The sequence below is a fragment of the Hippopotamus amphibius genome, chromosome 10 (assembly GCF_030028045.1).
Source record: "Hippopotamus amphibius kiboko isolate mHipAmp2 chromosome 10, mHipAmp2.hap2, whole genome shotgun sequence".
NCBI classification, from domain to species: domain Eukaryota; kingdom Metazoa; phylum Chordata; class Mammalia; order Artiodactyla; family Hippopotamidae; genus Hippopotamus; species Hippopotamus amphibius.
This window is the reverse complement of record NC_080195.1, coordinates 117,369,678-117,387,655: the sequence shown is the minus strand read 5'-3', so window position 1 is coordinate 117,387,655 and position 17,978 is coordinate 117,369,678. Positions and strand designations below refer to the sequence as shown.

At 48.0% G+C, this 17,978-nt stretch overlaps 1 protein-coding gene across 3 annotated transcripts in view; it reads left to right on the top strand.

Moving 5' to 3' along the window:
- The window catches only part of MCM3AP (minichromosome maintenance complex component 3 associated protein), a 46,328-nt gene that overhangs the window by 10,243 nt on the left and 18,107 nt on the right, over positions 1–17,978 (top strand). For 2 of the 3 annotated variants that reach the window (XM_057697956.1, XM_057697954.1), the window contains exons 8-21: positions 116–313; positions 643–911; positions 2,048–2,210; positions 4,007–4,167; positions 4,904–5,145; positions 5,410–5,621; positions 6,275–6,375; positions 10,518–10,649; positions 11,006–11,119; positions 12,551–12,703; positions 13,973–14,182; positions 15,957–16,025; positions 16,109–16,243; positions 17,548–17,698. In XM_057697956.1, the coding sequence (XP_057553939.1) occupies positions 116–313; positions 643–911; positions 2,048–2,210; positions 4,007–4,167; positions 4,904–5,145; positions 5,410–5,621; positions 6,275–6,375; positions 10,518–10,649; positions 11,006–11,119; positions 12,551–12,703; positions 13,973–14,182; positions 15,957–16,025; positions 16,109–16,243; positions 17,548–17,698 (2,310 nt within the window). The remainder of the gene's footprint in view (positions 1–115; positions 314–642; positions 912–2,047; positions 2,211–4,006; positions 4,168–4,903; positions 5,146–5,409; positions 5,622–6,274; positions 6,376–10,517; positions 10,650–11,005; positions 11,120–12,550; positions 12,704–13,972; positions 14,183–15,956; positions 16,026–16,108; positions 16,244–17,547; positions 17,699–17,978) is intronic. The other variant, XM_057697955.1, reaches the window with a different exon arrangement.

Here is a 17,978-nt window from a genome sequence, read left to right as displayed (position 1 = left end):
AAGTGTGGGGGTGTGATTTCCCCATTTATGGGTACAGCAGCTCGAGGCTGGCCTTGCACCTGCCACCCAGCCGCTCGCCCCTACTCGCTGCCCTCACCCTACTCCCTGCCCTCAGGTGGACCACGCGGCAGCCGTGAAGGAGTACAGCCGGTCCTCAGCTGACCAGGAGGAGCCCCTGCCTCATGAGCTGCGTCCCTCGGCGGTGCTCAGCAGGACCATGGACTACCTAGTGACCCAGATCATGGACCAGAAGGAGGGCAGTCTGCGGGACTGGTATGACTTCGTGTGGAACCGCACGCGGGGCATACGGAAGGTATCAGCCACTTGTGAAGTCCCGGGTGGAAGGGAGAGTTTTTGTCATTTTGCTCAGTTACATTTCATCTGTAATAAAAAATACACTGTTACTTAAAATCATTACAAAGTCCTGTTAAAATGTGCTTCATGGGCTTTGTTTCAAATTGAAATCTGAGAAATTCAGGTGATAAGCATGATTTTTCTAATAGTTCATTCTTATGTATGGGAGTATGTTGATGAGATCTGTGTGTATATGAGAAACAGGTATGTAAGGTGTGTGTGCATGTGTGTGACGTGTTTGTGTATAGCGCGTGTATATGTGTAACATTCCACCTCACTCATGTCCAGGACATCACGCAGCAGCATCTGTGTGACCCAGTGACGGTGTCTCTGATTGAGAAGTGCACCCGCTTTCACATCCACTGTGCTCACTTCATGTGTGAAGAGCCCATGTCCTCCTTTGATGCCAAGATCAACAATGAGAACATGACCAAGTGCCTTCAGAGTCTGAAGGAAATGTACCAGGACCTGAGAAACAAGGGTGTGTTCTGTGCCAGCGAAGCGGAGTTCCAGGGCTACAATGTCCTGCTCAATCTCAACAAGGGGGACATCCTGAGGTGAGCTTTCCCGTTCAAAGCCAGCCTCAGCCGTAGGGAAAGGCTGGGTTTAACCAGGAAGAGCTTTAAGGATTAGCGGTGCTGGGAGTGCTGAGTTCTCTCTCGTGTCGAACGCTGGGATGTTGGTGAGAAAGCTGGGCTCGGCTGTACAGCCCCTGAAGCTGAGCCGCTGGGAGCAGACGCTGGGCGTGCCTGCTGGGCCCTAGGGCCTTCCTGAGGACCGGTTATCCTCGTCAGCGGGAGAGAACGAGGAAGGAATCTGCTCTGTGAGCAGAACAGGAAAGGGAACTGGGACAGGAAAGCTCAGGGTCCCCTGTCAGAACATTAGTGTGGTTCCTTGTGTGAGAGTGCACACAGACCTTGTCAGAGATCTACATCATGGGAGAGGGCAAAATCATGTGAAACGAAATGCTGAGAGTGAATTTTGTGTACCCTTGCTCTGCTACATCTGTAGACTTTTATGTGAGGAGTACATCACAGTCCCGCAGGCCTCCACTCCTGTCATTGGTGAACTGGATCCCAAGACTCCCTTATTTACGCCCAAACTTTTTTACAGCTTACAGAATATCTAGGTGTGTGATTGATTTTAAATTAAGCCTTGGGGATAAACTAGTTAGGGAAACATGGCTGTGTAGTCTTTTCATGTATGATAGGCATTTGTCCCCTATCTTGAATCATTCTTAAATAATATATATTTTTTTTGGCTGTGCTGCATGGCTTGTGGGATCTTAGTACCTTGACCAGGGACCAGACTCTGGTCCTCAGCAGTGAAAGCACGGAGTGCTGACCACCGGGCTGCCAGGGAATTCCCCAAATCAGTTTATTTCTAAACAAAACAAAGTCACACTTTGTTTCTTAGATGCCACTGTCAGACCCAGCTGGCGGGCAGCCGCTGTTACAGTGGCTCTCCAAGAGCCAGCGCTTGCCTTGCTGCCTGAGAGTTGTTTTATTCATCCTCTTTCTAAGGGAAATCTTCGCTGCCGCCCAGCCCAAGAGTGATGGCTGTCACGTCGGGAGCCATGAAGACCCTCTTCTTCAGTGTAGTTAAAGCCTGTTTATTGTCAGATCTATTTTCATGAAAGTTTTGTCTAATTAAAGATCAAATTCTAACCCCTTTCATCTCCTTTACTTAACAGAGAAGTGCAGCAGTTCCATCCTGCTGTTAGAAACTCCTCTGAGGTGAAATTTGCTGTTCAGGCTTTTGCCGCGTTGAACAGTAATAATTTTGTGCGATTTTTCAAACTGGTCCAATCAGCTTCTTACCTGAATGCTTGCCTTCTACATTGTTACTTTAATCAGGTGAGTATGGTCACTGTACTTGCAGAATGGAAGAAAGCTGGTTGCTCCTTGTGAACATTTGAGAACTTCTCTCTGACAGGAGCATCTCAGCAGGTCCTGGGCTAAGTCTTGTGCAGCAGCCCCTGAGGGGATCCTGCTGTTACCTGTTTATCGGGTTGGCACCATTGATCACCGATGGAAAGGCGTGCAGTGGGAAATACTCTTCTTCTGGTTCAGATGAGAGAAATCTCTTCAGAATGATCTAACTTGCGTTCAGAACCATCATCTTCCAAGGAAATAAAGAAGCCAAAAAACAAACTGCAGGCACAAACCCCTAACCTAGAACTTAGTAGTGTTATCAGTCTTAATTTTTGGAGTGAGCCTCACGTGGTAAATATCTGAAGTGCCTGCTCTGTTGTACGGGGGTTACAGGGATGGGGAGACCAGTGTCTTACCTGGCTTTGCATAGAGTGTGAATGCCTGGTCTCAGATTTTCAGAGTCAGGTCTTCGGCCCCTGAAGCACTTGGGGAAGGTAACAGAGCGGCCTCCATACCCACCTCACACAGCGTGCCCCTGTGCTGACCCCTGGATCCTTGCTGGAGCCCCTGGGGTCCGCCAGGTGGGGAGGAGGCCACCTGGGAGATCGCGGGAACCTGTCTGGCTGGTTTTGTGACTCCAGGTCATTTTTCTTCTTTGGTCACAAGTCCTCCTGTAAACAGTGACTAAATCCACCATCACCTCCCAGGCAAAGACTCTTCTGCAGGTTTGCTTGTTGTCAGATCTGACAGTTTTCAGAGAACTGAAACTCTAGAACAAATGAAAAGATTTCTAACAACATGCCACTTGGAGAACTCTGTGCAGTTGGTAAATACAACTGATGCTTGACCATTTGTACCCATTTTAATAATTTTAAACTAAAAAGAAATCTAAGTGTTTTTTCTTTAGAAAAACAAAGTGTTTCATCAGTAGTGGCCTCAGGTCCCCTTGTCTCCTGGGCCTTGTCTCCTCCCCTCCTTCCTGGGTTCCACCTGCAGTGATGCCCCCCCCCCCCCCCAGCATGCTCCTGCCTCAGGGCCTTTGCACTTGCTATTGTGGCTGCTCTTTTTTCTGAGCTCCCCTCCCCCAGGGCCTGGACTGGCTGCCCCCTTCTCGGCAGAGTGTCCCCTGTGGTCCTCAGCTGTTCTTCCTGTCGCGCTGTCACCGTTAAGCACACTGTATTTTATACATTCATTTTGTTTAGCGTTAGTGTCTCCTGCCACGTCAGCTGTGTGAGCACAGGGATCTTGGCTGTTCACTGCTGGACACTCAGCACGGACAACGCCAGCCTTGAAGTAACTGTAGATCCGAGTTGGATTGGTTAGAAGACACTGAAGAGGAGGAGCAGGGTCACCAGAGTCCTGGGACCAACTAACTTGTCAGCACCTTCATGCTTCCCTCTGCCTGCGCCTCTAAAGTGCTCAGTGTGATTCTGTGAAACAGCTTTCTCTCTGACTCTCACTCAGTTTCATGTCACACCCTCCACGGCCGTCCTTTGTCTCCGCAGTAGTTTTGAGCAGCTATACAGCTTTCTGTTGAGTGGAGGACGCACAGTGTACTCTCCCTGCCCTGTTGGTGGGTGGTTCTCTAGTTTTTCTTATAAATAAAGCCTTCATGGCCTAGCCTTTTCTGTGTGTGAAACTGTTTGCTTTGCATCATTTCTGGGCATCTTCCGATGAGCAGTAAGCTTGGGACCTGGGTGCCTTCCAGAGGGACGGAGCCGTCCGTGGCCAGGGGGTGCCTAGCCACTGCAACTTGGTGACTTGGCCTCTCCTTTCAGATCCGCAAGGACGCGCTCCGAGCCCTCAATGTGGCGTACACCGCGAGCACACAGCGCTCCACTGTCTTTCCCCTGGATGGCGTGGTGCGCATGCTGCTGTTCAGAGACGGCGAGGAGGCCACAGACTTCCTCAACTGCCATGGCCTCACTGTCTCCGACGGGTAAGCGCCAAGGCCGGAGCCTCCGGGCCTCTCTCCTTTTTTTCCTCTTAATTCTGGAAAGGCCGGGAAGTGTCAGCCGCGTGTCAGGCGCTGGAGAAGGCACATCCCACTTCCTGGGCTGCAGGGGCACCAGCGAGGCTTGGAGCCACGGAGGATCCCCCCCACCCCCGCCCCAGTCACACGCTGTCCGTTGGCAGGTTAGGGTTCAGACCCACCTCCTCCTGACCTTTCACCAGTTACTCAGGAACCGATGGTCGAGGGGGCCTCCCTTGTTCTGTCCCTGAAGGTGGCCTCTCTGGCCAGGCCAGGACCCCCCTCCCCCACCCCCCGCCACAGTCAGAGTTCTGAGAACTGTGAACATCCCCCAGAAAGTGGCTCCATAACATGCCGCCTGACGTGTCTGGATCTCTGGTTTCCCTGAACCTGTCCTCTAACTCCTCACCCCTGGCCCTGTCTGCTGCCTGCAGATGTGCCCTCACAGGATGAGCCGGGGGGTGTATGCGGGCGTTGCTCCACCCGGGGCTGCTGATGGCGAGGCCAGGCGGCTCCCATGTCGGAGGAGACGCTGGCGGTGGTGGGTGCCGAGGGCTGGGCTGTGGGCTCAGCCATTGCTGCCTCCCCATGTTTCCATGTGGCTGCCTGGCAGCACAGTGCCTGTGGGGCACCGCGCAGGTGGAGGGTGGCCTCTCGCCCGTGTAACGCCTCCCTCTCCGTGGGCTCTTTATGGTCTGCGTAGCTGTGTCGAGCTGAACCGGTCCTCGTTCCTGGAACCAGAGGGCTTATCCAAGGCCAGGAAGTCGGTGTTTATTACCAGGAAGCTGACGGTGTCGGTTGGAGAGATTGTGAATGGAGGGCCGTTGCCACCCGTCCCCCGTCACATCCCCGTGTGCAGCTTCAACTCTCAGAACAAGTACGTCGGGGACAGCCTGGCTGCGGAGCTGCCCACGGGCACTCAGAGACCCGACTTGGACGTGGCGGGTGAGTGAGGCTGTGGTCTCGGGAGGGAACCCGCTGTGCTCCCATCCAGGAGGCCTCACCCTGGGGCTGGGTGGACATCAGCTCGGTACCGCCTGAACAGGTCCCTGGTGCCACAGTGCCTGGCTTCCATGGGTGGAGCGCACACGGTCCCCTGGATGACAGCTGGGGAGGCACCCTGTGGTGGTCTGCTTAGGGAGGGTGGCCAGTACGTTGGGTCACTGCAGGTGACCTGGGCTTGTGGCCACGTGTGCCTGTTCCTTCCAGGTGTGAGGAGAGAGGAAGAGTGCAGTGCGGGGGCGGACGAGCCCCCATCGGCTCTCCTCTTGCAGCCCCTGCCCACCCCCGTGCCAGCTTCTTCTCCGCACCTCCCGGCACTGCCCCTGAGCGTGGCGCCCAGCCTTTTCCAGCCCCCCGTGCAGCCCCCCGTGCAGCCGGAGCTCCTTGCCCCAAAGCCCGTGCCTGTGTACTCGGACGAGGTAGGGAGCCTTCCCATCAGGGCTCTGAAAGCCTGTCGTGGGCAAACATCCAGCTATGTCTGATGTCCAGTCTGACCATTCTCTGTGTCCCTGGGGTGTCTGTGGGGTCAGTGCACCCACTGATGGGCGTGTCCCTGGGGTCAGTGTGCCCCTGACAGGTGGCCCCGGGGCCTTGCAGGGCCCACCCACCACACAGGTTGTGTGACTTGATCTCGCCATCCTGTTGTTTGGACAGGCACCGGGCACCACTCCCACTGGGGATCAAGGAGGCCTGAGGTGGGGAGTGAGGAAGGACCACAGAAGCTGGTGATGTGCTGTGGGGGCGGCACTGGGGCTGTCTGAATGGCCATCGTTGAGCAGGCAGCAGGCTTGTCCGTACGTGTCCAGAAGCTCCTGTTTATTAGCAGGAAACCCTTCCAGGAGCACAGAGTCGACCCCCATGTAAGGGTCTTTAGATGCCTTCAAACAGCTTCCAGTGGTGAGGGATTTCCGAGCTGGGCGGGACAGTCCATGACGTCTCCGTGGTTCGGTGAAGATCTTCGGTCCCTTAGGCTGTAGAGGCAGCTTGCTTGGTGACAAGCTGGGTCCGGACGGAGGTTGTGTCTCCCCGGCCAGCGCTCCTGACGCCCTGAGCCCTGTCTGCCCTCCCTTAGGACCTGGCGCAGGTGGTGGATGAGCTCATCCAGGAGGTTCTTCAGAGGGACTGTGAGGAAGTCGGCGCTGCCGGGGCAGCCTTCGCAGCCACCGCCCTGGGGTAAGTGTGGCTCCTCTCCCTCTGGACATGTCCCCTCATGAAGCTGTGCTCAGCCTTCAGCAGGAGATCACAGCTACCCCTTTGTGCAGGCTTAAACGTGGGTCCTGCTTGCTAGGTGGGTGCAGTCCCTCACGTTCCTAACCTGTGTTTGTCGTTTGCAGGTAGTTTCTATGTGTGTATGATTTTTGAGCAGTGTTAGGTTTATTAAAGTTGTAAGTTAGAAATTTATTTTTCTTTAAACTTTAAACGTGATTAAAAATCTAGTAATGGAAGAAAAGACTAGTAATAATTAATTCATTCTCCATTAAAAAACACTCACTTTAATAAGCATGCAGATGCAGAGAATGGACTGGAGGACACAAGGTTGGGGGGGCGAAGGGTGAAGGGGAAGCTGAGACAAAGTGAGAGAGTAGCATAGACATATATATACTACCAACTGTAAAATAGATAGTCAGTGGGAAGTTGCTGTATAACAAAGGGAGATCAATCAACTCGATGATGGATGATGCCTTAGAGGGCCAGGACGGGGAGGGTGGGGGGAGTAGCGGGAGGGAGGGAATATGGGGACATGTGTATAAATACAGCTGATTGACTCTGGTGTACCTCAAAAACTGGTACAAGAGTGTAAAGCAATCATATTCCAATAAAGAGCTTAAAAAAACAAACAAAAAACTCACTTGATCTTGGATTAAGTCTCAGTTTATAAATTTGATAAAGTTCCCTTAAATACTTTATACCGTGTGCATTTAACACCATGATGAAATTTCATTAGACATTTCAAACTACGTTTATAAATTTTATAAATCTGATTTTATGTGATACTTTAAGCATCATCTTGAAAAATTTAATAATCAAAATCTTTCTAAACTCTCAAGCAACTTTTGTACTTAATAGTTAATTAAAATCTGATAAATTTAGTAAGTCAGACTTTCTGAAGGATTTTAAACTTCTTTTAAAAATTCTAGTACATATAAAGTGACACAGTGATATAAGAGGGTATTATTTCACCTGTATAAATGTAGTTTACACAAAAGGGTCAGTTTTGTCATAGGTTTGTTCATTTTTTATTTATTTATTTTTGTTTGTTTGTTTTTTTGGCACACGGGCTTAGTTGCTCCGTGGCATGTGGGATCTTCCTGGAGCAGGGATCGAACCTGTGTCCCCTGCATTGGCAGGCGGATTCTTAACCACTGCGCCACCTAGGAAGCCCTGTTCATTTTTTTTATATACTATAGTTAGATACATACTATTTGATGGAGCTAAAAGTAAGTATGATTTCCATGGGCTTTTTTTTACTGTGGTAAAATGTACATCACAGTTTACCATTTAAGCTATTTCTAAGTGCACAATTCAGTGGCATTAAGTATATTAACAATGTTGTGTGTTCATCACCACTATCTATTTCTGAAAAATACTCCATTAAATATATGCACACACATACACATGTATGTATGCCACACTTTATTTATTCATCTGTGCTTAATAAGGTGTTGTTCCCACCTTTTGGCTGTTGTGAATAACGCTGCTGTGAACATTGGGGCACAAATAACTGTTTGAGTCCCTGCTTTCAGTTCTTATGGGTATATGCTTAGGAGTGGAATTACTGGATCATATGATCTATTTTTAATTTTTCGAGAAATCATCAAACTATTTTCCACAGTGGCAGCACCATTTTCTCATTCCCACCAGTAGTGCACAAGGGTTCCAGTTTCTCTATATTCTTGCCAACATGTGATCCTTTTTCTTTTTTTTAAAATAATAACCATTATAATGTGTGAAGTGGTAACTTGTGGTTTTGATATGCATTTCTCTAATGACTAATGATATTGAGCATCTTTTCATGTAATTATTGGCCATTTGTGTATCTTCTTTACAGAAATGTCTACTTGTCTTCTGCCCATTTTTGAATTTTGTTGTTGTTGAGTTGTAGGAGTTCTTTCATATTCTGGACACATTCTTTTTCAATATTTGATTTGCAAATTTTTTTTCCTAATCTGTGGATTGTCTGCTCTTTTGATGGTGTCCTTTGATGCACAAAAATTTTAAATTTTTATGTAGTCCAATTTATCTATTTTTTTCTTTTGTTGCCTGTGCTTTTGATATCATATTCAAGAAATCATTGTCAATTCCAGTGTTATGAAGATTTTCCCCTGTGTTTTCTTCTAAAAGTTTTATAGTTTTAGCTCTTAAATTTAGGTTTTTGATCCATTTTGATTTTATTTTTATGTGAGGGTGAGTCAAAAATTATCTGCACTCTGGTTGTATTAAAACTTACATAAATTCTATAGCCAGAGTGTGGATAATTTTTGATTTACCCTTGTATATTGTGTAAAATAAGGATTCAACATTGTTCTTTATCCAGTTTTCCCAACACCAATGTTGAAAAGACTGTCCTTTCCTTTTTGAATGGTCTTGCCACCCTATTCAAAATCAGTTGACCATATATGTGAGGGTTTCTTTCTGGGCACTGTATTCCACAGGCTCTAGAGCACACAGGCTCAATAGTTGTGGTGTGTAGGTTCAGTAGTTGCCGCGTGTGGGCTTAGTTGCCCCGCGGCATGCGGGATCTTAGTTCCTCAACCAGGGATTGAACCCACATACCCTGCATTGGAAGGCGGATTTTCAACCACTGGACCACCAAGGACGCCCATATATTGTTTTAATTTGATTACTATAATTTTACAGTAAGTTGTTAAGTTTTGAAATCACAAGTGTGAGTCCTTCAACTTTGTTTCTCTTTTTCAAGACTGTTTCCCTATTTGAGACCCTTTAAATTTCATAAGAATTTTAGGATGAGTTTTCCTGTTTCTGCAGAAAGTTATGTTGGGATTTTGTTGGTGATTGCAATGAATCTAGATTGCTTTGGGTAGTATTAACATCTTAACAATATTAAGTCTTCCAGTCCATGGATGGATGTCTTTCCATTTGTTTATGTTTTCCTTAATTTCTTTCAGCAATGTTTTATAATTTTTATTGTATAAGTCTTTTGTTTCCTTGGTGAAATTTATTCCTAATTATATTATTCTTTTTGTTGCAATTGTAAGTGGAATCATTTTCTCATTTTCACTTTCAGAACGTTCATTGCTAGCGTATAGAAATGCCATTGATTTTTGGGTGTCAATCCTTCTGTTCCAATCCTGCTGAACTTTTTTTATTGTAATAGCTTTTGAGTGGATCCCTTAGGATTTTCTACATATAATCCTGTCATCTGTGAATACACAGTTTTCTTCTTCCTTTCCAGTTTGGATGTTTTTATTTTTCTTGTCTAATTGCTATGGCTATAGCTTTCAATATGGTGTTGAATAGAAATGGCAAATAGGGCACTCTTATCTTGTTACTGATCACAGAGGAAAAGCTCTCTGTCTTTCACCACTGAATATGTTGTTAGCTGTAGGTGTTTCATATGTGATCTTTATCATTTTGAGAAATTTTCCTTTTCTTCCTAATTTATTGAGTGTTTTTATCATGAAATTGTATTGAATTTGTCAGATGCTCTCTCTGTGTTAATTGAGATGATCATGTGGGTTTTTCCCCCTCATTTTATTAATGTGGTTGAATTACATTGATTTTCATTTGTTGAGCCATCCTTGCATTCCAGGAATAAATCTCACTTGGTAGTGTTGTCTAATCCTTTCAGTAAATAGCTTAGTTTTGGTTTCCTGGTATTTTGTTAAGGATTTTTGCTTCAGTATCCACAAGGAATATTGGTCTCTAGTTTTCCTGTGGTGTTTTTGTCTGACTTTGGTATCAAGTCAGAGGAATGCTGTCCTCATAGAGGTGTTAGGAAGTGTTCCTTGCTTCTCAGTTTTTTAGAAGAGGTTGAGAAGGATTGGTGTTAGTTCTTCTTTAAGTGTTTGGTTGAATTTGCCAGTCAAGCCATCTCATCCTGGATTTTTCTTTGCTGGGAGATGTTTTTAAATACTGAGTCAATCTCTTTACTAGTTATACATCTATTCAGATTTTCTTTTTTCTTCCTGAGTCAGTTTTGATAGAGTGTGTGTTCCTAGCCATTGGCTTGAATTTTATGCTAAGAAGTCAAATAGGTTATTTATTCCTTGCTAGTGTTAGAAGTCTAGTAGTATGGTTTGTGTGGATTTTATTAATTTATTTATTTAGAACAGTATCCACTTTGCTCTGTCCAGTGTTTCCAATATTGCCATGGAGGAGCTGTTAACAGCTGCAACGATGGGCATTTTGAGGCACATTGCAACTGAAGAAGTGACTAAGGAAAGGGAGCGAAAGGAGGAAGAGAGGCGGCGGGCTGAAGAGGAGAGGTGAGTGTGTCTCATTCCTGCAGCACACGTGGGGCGGGGTGTGTGGACACAGGAGAGAACCTGCCCTGGCCTAGGATGCTCTTGCTTTTGCCCACTGCACTAGTATCAGACACACAGCTCACCCCACGCCTTTGTACACTGTGACCCAGGGGGTAGGCATGTCCCACCTTGTAAGCAGCAGCCCTTCCCCACCCAGAGTGTGTGTGGGTGGTGGAACTGGGGAGGGGGTGGCTGTGTGGTCCATCTGGTGGAACCAGAGGGGACAGGCCTGCTGACTCAGGCAGCACAACTCAAATCCCACTCGCAAGGTCAGAGTGTGACAACTCTTATTTCCTGAGCTCTTCTTTTTCCCGTAGGTTAAAACAAGAGAGAGAACTGGTGTTAACTCAGCTGGGCCAGGAGCTGGCCTCAGAGCTGACAGAACTCGTGCTGACAGAATGTGTGAGGGAAACCTGCTCCCAGGAGTTGAAGTAAGTGAAGTGCTGGTGTCCTGCAGTGTGAGGGGCAGGTCGGGCAGGAGGAGGGTTAGAGGCACTGTGGCCAGGCTGGTCCGGCTCAGGCCAGCCGGTTTTCATGTTGACAAGGAGCATACCTTCTGGTTAGCCAGACACCAACAGGCCATCCCTGTACTTGTGCATGTTGCTTCCAGAGAGGCCCTCACTTTCACTGTCCTTGTAGAGCCTGCCCTGGGTGTGGGGATGTGTCTGTTAGCAAAAGAATTCACTGGTGATCTTCTCCACACCAGGTTACTTGTTGTAACCTTAGTGTTTCTCAAGTAGAAGATCCTTCCCCTTGTTTTGTATGTTTAGAGATTCCTTTGAGCTATCTCACATAAGAACTTCATTAATTTCAGTGCCAAGCTTCAGGGAAGAAGGAGGTTCAGTTGTGCTGGGAAATCTGTCCTTGTTCAAGTTCCCCTGAGATAGGCCTACAGCCGCTGGTGCAGATGGGGAACACAGCCAGGAGGCAGAGTGTGTGGTTTAACAAATGTTTTGTTCCATTTCTAGTAATCGGGAGTCTATTTCAACTGTTCAGTATAAGCAAGAGACCTCACAAATGATGGGTATTTGTCTGTTCTTAATCCCAGCAAGGGGTGTTAGGAGATAAGTAAAGCCTAGGGCTCATTGACAAGCTGCTGTTCTCTGCAGTTCCAGGAGACCTGGACTATAGCTCAGCCCAGGGCTGTCTCCACCTGCCCAGGAGGATAGCTGTTGGAAATGGGCCTTGCCTGTTTGAGCTGCTTCAACTTTATGGCTAAATATATTTGATAAAGGCCTCTGTGCTCCCTTGGTTGATAGGATTTTGTTGTAAAAAATCTCTTTCAGATTCTGGTTTATCTGAGGGCCATTGTCACATGACCTTAGGCTGTCAGCCTCTGTAGCTGCCAGCTATCATGTACTTGAGACTCTTCTAATTGCAAACACTCTTCTCATTGCTGATGAGAAGATATTTCAGTTGTCTCAATGGTCATTTAAAAATTAAAATTCTAACTATAAGATACAGGCGTATTTCTTGACTACTTATAAGGGCCCCAGACAAAGGAGGCAAGAATGTGCAGTGGAGAAAAGACAGCCTCTTCAATAAGTAGTGCTGGGAAAATTGGACAGCTACATGTAAAAGAATGACATTAGAACACTTCCTAACAGCATACACAAAAATAAACTCAAAATGGATATAAGGGCCCTGTTGGACCTATAATCTTGTACCCTGTACCACTTTAGTTCTTTTTTCTCTAAATTTCCAGATGTCTGTGCATTATATAAAATAAAATCCTGAAGCTCTTCTCGCAGCGAAGACATCATTACATTCAGTATTAAGGACGTAAACTCTTATGCTCTTAAGGCAAGCCCTCAGGGTGGCCTTGGGGGCAGCATCTCTTACGCTGATCGCCCTTTTCCTAGGAGTGCAGAGGAGACAGAGCAGAGGGCCCGCATGGCCCGTTGCTGTGAGGACGTCTGTGCCCACCTGACGGACTTGTTTCTCGGGGAGGAAATTTTCCAGACTGCAAAAGAGACCCTCCAGGAACTTCAGTGCTTCTGCAAATATCTCCAGCGGTGAGTCCATGTCCTTACAGATAAAATCAGTGCACACAGACAGAGTCTTCTACAAAGATCATACTTTCAAACAGTTGATAATACACACATGTAACATATTCCTTCCCAAAGGGTAGAAACTTAAAGAATTAGATTGGGGTGGAGGGTACTGTCCTGTATTTCGACAGATATTTATAGGTAGCCTTCTGCTGTTCACCCGATGTGCTAGGCACAGGGAGCTGGCCACGAACAAGCCAAATGATAGCTGGACACTCCCACATGGATGAATTTCTAAAACATAATTTAAAGTGAAAAAAAGCAATTCTTAGGGAAATGTGTGCAACATACAAACTGTATATTCAAACTAAAGACATTGTTTTTTATTTATGTATAGTAGTACAGCCCTAAAGAAAGGAAGGAAAATAACAAACATAAACCCAAGACAGTGGTTACCTTTGAGAACAAGAGGGTGTGTGACTGAGCAGGGCCCGTGGGCATAGGGTGCTGGTCGTGGCTACTGCTTCTCAACTGCGTGGAGGGATGTGGGTGTTCAATCTGTCATTACTCTAAAATGGGTGTACATGTGTTACATATGTTATACAGTGATGCATTTCATAATAACATTTTTAAAAAGGTAATAGTGTACATGACATGCAACTGTATGAAAGGGGATTCAGTGAGAAATGAGTTTCCATTCCATGAGGACCTTTGACCTCCGTGTGGTGGTTGGCAAAAGTGGGAGCATGTTCCCTACTTTGTGCTAAACTTTTCTTGACTCCCTTCGACATAAGGTGGAGGCCTGACCGCAGCAGCACAGTGGCCTCTCCCCGTTGCAGTCAGTGCACTGAGGTGGTGTTGCCAGAGTGCATGGTAAATGACCTGCCCTGCCCTGCTGGTGGACTTTCACATGGCCTTCTCTCCCTAACTGACCCAGAGTGCTACAGTAGCCATCCTTGTACAGACATTATTCACACAGGTGCACACGTGTCAGTGGTGTTTGCTGGGTCGAAGGGTATATGTATCTGTGTTTGTATCCAGATTGGCAAATTGGCCTCTAAAGATGGTTGAGCATCCGCTCTCACGTTTGGTAGCTTTGTTGCCCACCACCACTCACTTGCTACCGTGCATCCCTTATACCTGAGTTTCAGTTCTGATTCATTTCTCAGTTTGGGATTTTGCTGAAAAAGACCTAAACATACCAGCAGAAAATATCTCCCACATTAATGCTGGAGGTGTTTTTGCATTTGTCCCCATGGCGAACCTTTAAAACACCCAGTGATGATACTTCAGCCTGTCCTCTAGGTGGAGGGAAGCTGTCGCAGCCCGGAAGAAACTGAGGCGCCAGATGCGGGCCTTCCCTGCGGCGCCCTGCTGTGTGGACGTGAACGACCGGCTGAGGGCGCTGGCACCCAGCGCAGAGTGCCCCATTACAGAGGAGAACCTGGCCAAGGGCCTCCTGGATCTGGGCCATGCGGGGAGAGTGGGCATCTCCTGCACCAGGTCAGCACCCCAGGGCCTCCTAAGTGCCTCCTGCCCCAGCTGGCCTTCTTGAGAGTGTGGATTAATACATGTGTTTGCAGGGAAGACAGGTGGAGTCGGAGGAGGTGAAGACAGATGCAGGACTGCGTTTCTGGAGTGTGACTTGCTCTACCTGCTGTAATTTCACTCGCCTTAGAACACTCCTGGTCTTGCCAGTCAAATTTTCCCTGGAATTACTTGTTTTCTCCTCGCCTCCCTGCCTTAAGGACACATCACATCCATTCTCACTGGTAGAGCCAGAGGTCCACGTTGGCCTCACCCTCACCTCCACCCTGTCCGCTCTGCTACCCTGGGTCTGCGGTGGCAGCATTTTAGTGACTCCGTGCTCAGGTCTCTCCTCTCACAGGCTCCCTCCCTGTGTCCCCTCGCACGGCCCTCGCTGCTGCTCCTCCTGGCCACCCAGCGCGTGCCCGGCTCCCTGTCCAGGTCCTGGCTTCAGCTGCCCAGTCCTGGCCACACAGGGCTTGGCCTCTCTCTTCAGACCAGGCCACCATCATCTCTGGAGAGGAGCCTCCCAGTGGGGGGCCTAGGAAGGCGACACGGAGGGGCAGCAGCAGCCCACTGTGTTGGGGTCTCGAGGCACGCCTTGTCCTCCCCTGGGCTGTCACCAGCTCCACGCCTCTAACAAACTTTGTGTAGCTGCCCAGTCCCCGGGTCCTGTGCCTGCGTCTGGAGGCAGGGTGGTGACAGTGCTGGCCTGTCTCTCGTGCTGTGCCTGGTCAGGGCCTTCAGGGTTCTCTCCAACACATGGCAGCTCTGGCCTGGCTGCCCTCCTGGAGTTGCAGCTGCTTCACCTGCATCAGGACAGCCCTCTCTCTGTGCCCCCCGCCCCCTGCCCTCCAGCACTGCCCTCGCCCCCTCTTCTTCCCCTCTGTCTCCTCCCTTGGTAATCTTTTTCCATCCTGCATGCTGACAACTCCCTTCACGCATCCGCAGCTGAGGCCTCTTCCCCATGTCCCTGGCTCAGCACGGGAACCTAATGTTCGCCTGACCTGCTGCACTCAGTGCCTCCTCTGGCTCGCAGGACGCCAGCCTGTCCTCCCTGGGCTGAGTCACACCTACACTCAGACCCACCATCCTGAGGCTCTACCCTCACCACCTCCACCGCCAGCCCCTCTCACGTAGCCATCTGCCGGCTTCTGCCGTTGACCCCTGCACCCTGGTGTCCTAACACCACAGCAGAGTCAGGTCGCTTCCCGTCCCTGTTGACATCCCTGGGCTGTTCTCTGAGTCTGTCCATAGTGGCCCACACCCGCCCTCTGGCTGTCCCTGCTACTCCCCTGCCGTGCTTGTTCTGTGTACGTGCCAGGCCCACTCCTGACTTGGCATGTCCTGTCCCCCAGAGCTCATCACACTGGCTCCCCTTATTTCCTTCAGGTCTTTGCTCCCATATCACCTCTGACCACCATGGTGCCTGCCACACCACCCACTTACAGGGGCCCTTCTCTCCCTATGAGAGCATGTTTTCTAACAGGGCAGGACTTTTGTCTGTTTGCTGCTAATCTGCTGTGACTGGCACACAGGAGATAATTGCTTGATGTTTGGGCAGTGAACAAGTCCTCTGACTAAGCTGTTCCTTTATCAGAAAAAGTATCTTGGTTTCCTAAGTATTTCCCACTGGGAGACACTCACTGACCAGTTACTTTGCACTCAGAACATCACTAAGTGCTTATCAAGTTCCTCCGTGGGTGCTGAGTGGGCCTCACGTAGGCTCTGTGTGCTTCTTTCTCTGCAGGTTAAGGTGGCTCAGAAACAAGGCGGTGCACCAGATGAAGGTTCAGCACTTCCACCAGCAGCTGCTGAGGTGGGTTGCCCCCGCTTGCTGTGCGTGCTGCCCCTGGCGGGGGAGCGCGTGGCGGCTCACCCGTGGTGCTCTGTCCCTTCCAGTGATGCGGCATGGGCGCCCCTGGACCTGCCGTCCCTCGTGGCTGAGCACCTCCCGGGGCGGCGAGAGCACGTGTTTTGGAAGCTGGTGCTGGTTTTGCCCGATGGAGAGGAGCAGTCCTCAGGGAGTCCTGGCAGGTGAGGGAGGCTTCCCTCCGTGGGGCTGGATGCTGAGCAAGTGGCTGGGAAGTGGAATGACTTCTCCAGAGCGCCGGGCAGCTGGGTGGTGCACACGAGGGTGGCCGGGTGTCAGCCCAGTGTGCTCCTCTCCTGCTGGGGACCCTGACACCTGCTTTCATTTTGATGCTTAGCTTTGCAGGCTGTTTTGTTTGTGATTTGAAGTGGATGCTTTGGATTATTCACATTTTTATTTTGTACAGTTGGCGGCAGTCTTCATCCAAAAACATTTAAGACTTGATTGTGACTTAAAGCTATGCTGAGGTATATTGATTAGAGCCTGCTTCATTTTAGACTCTTGGGGAAGATAGTTTAGTTTGTTTGCTATAGTTCCATTTTTTTCCTTAGGAAAAAAAACTTTTGGCATTTTTAAAAAGAAATCCAAAAAGTTGACATGACATTATTTCCTGTAACCAAGTTGCTTCCAGAAACCATACTTTTAAAGCAACTGCAGAACACGTTATTTTTCAACAGCTTTTTTAGATGTAATTCACATATCATAAATTTCTCCCATTTAAAGTGTACATTTCACCGGTTTTAGTATATTCACAGAGTTTATAACCATTACAACTATCTAATTGCAGAACATTTTTTCACCTGAAAAGAAACCCATATCCATTAGCAGTCCATTCCTCCTTACCTGCAGCCCCTGGCAATCATTAATCTGTTTTCTGTCTCTATTCATTTGCCTTTTCTGGACATTTACAAATAGAACCTGAAAATATGTAGTCTTCTGTGACTGGCATCTTTCACTTGGCATGTTTTCTAGGTTCATTCATGTTGTAGCATATATTAGTCCGCCCTTTTGTGGCTGAATAATACTCGGTTGCATGAATGTACCACGTTTTATTTCTCTTCATCAATTGATGGGCATTTGTGTTGTTTCCACTTCTTGATTATCATGAATAACGCTCTGTGAACACTGATGTATAAGTGTTTGTGTGGACATGTTTGCAGTTCTTTTGGGTATAAACCTAGGAGTGGAACTGCTGGGTTGTAAACTGTAAGGACCTTTTTTATTGCTCAGAATCTTTTCATAGTGCTTCAGAGTCATCAGTCACATTAGAATGAGTGTTTTTTCTTCTTTACCAAATATATAACCCAGTAGAGTTCCTAACTCCACTTAAAAATCACAGCCTACTTTGTTCAGATCAACTTTGCAGTAAGATTTGGTGTTTGTGGATTTACATCTGTGTGATATTTCTCTTTGTAGTTCAAATTTAGGATTAGACTCTCCTTCAAGTGTTATTTTCTTTTATACACAGAATTCTAGCAAATTGGTTAAAAGTCAAGTTCATGGGAGATGATGGCTCAGTGGATGACACATACCGTGATGGTGGAATTCAGACCCTCACTCTCTTTCACACTCTCAGCAGCAAAGGGGATCAGACAATTTCTGTCAATGTGTGCATCAAGGTGAGTGACCATCACTTTGTGTATTTACTTCTGTGATTTTCTCATTTGCGCTCACTCTCAGACATCATTGGAATCATATAATGTCCCTGAAGTGGCTCAGAAACAATGTGGGAGGCTCAGAAGCAAGTGTCGTATCTGCCTCCTTGCATTCTGATGACATCCCATACATACCCCCTTGGTGTGAGAGGCCAGGCAAGATTCTCGGAAGTGCAGTGAGTCTTAACTGTCTTGGGTCACAGACCTCTCTTTGAAAACTTGGTGAATGGGGCTTCCTAGGTGG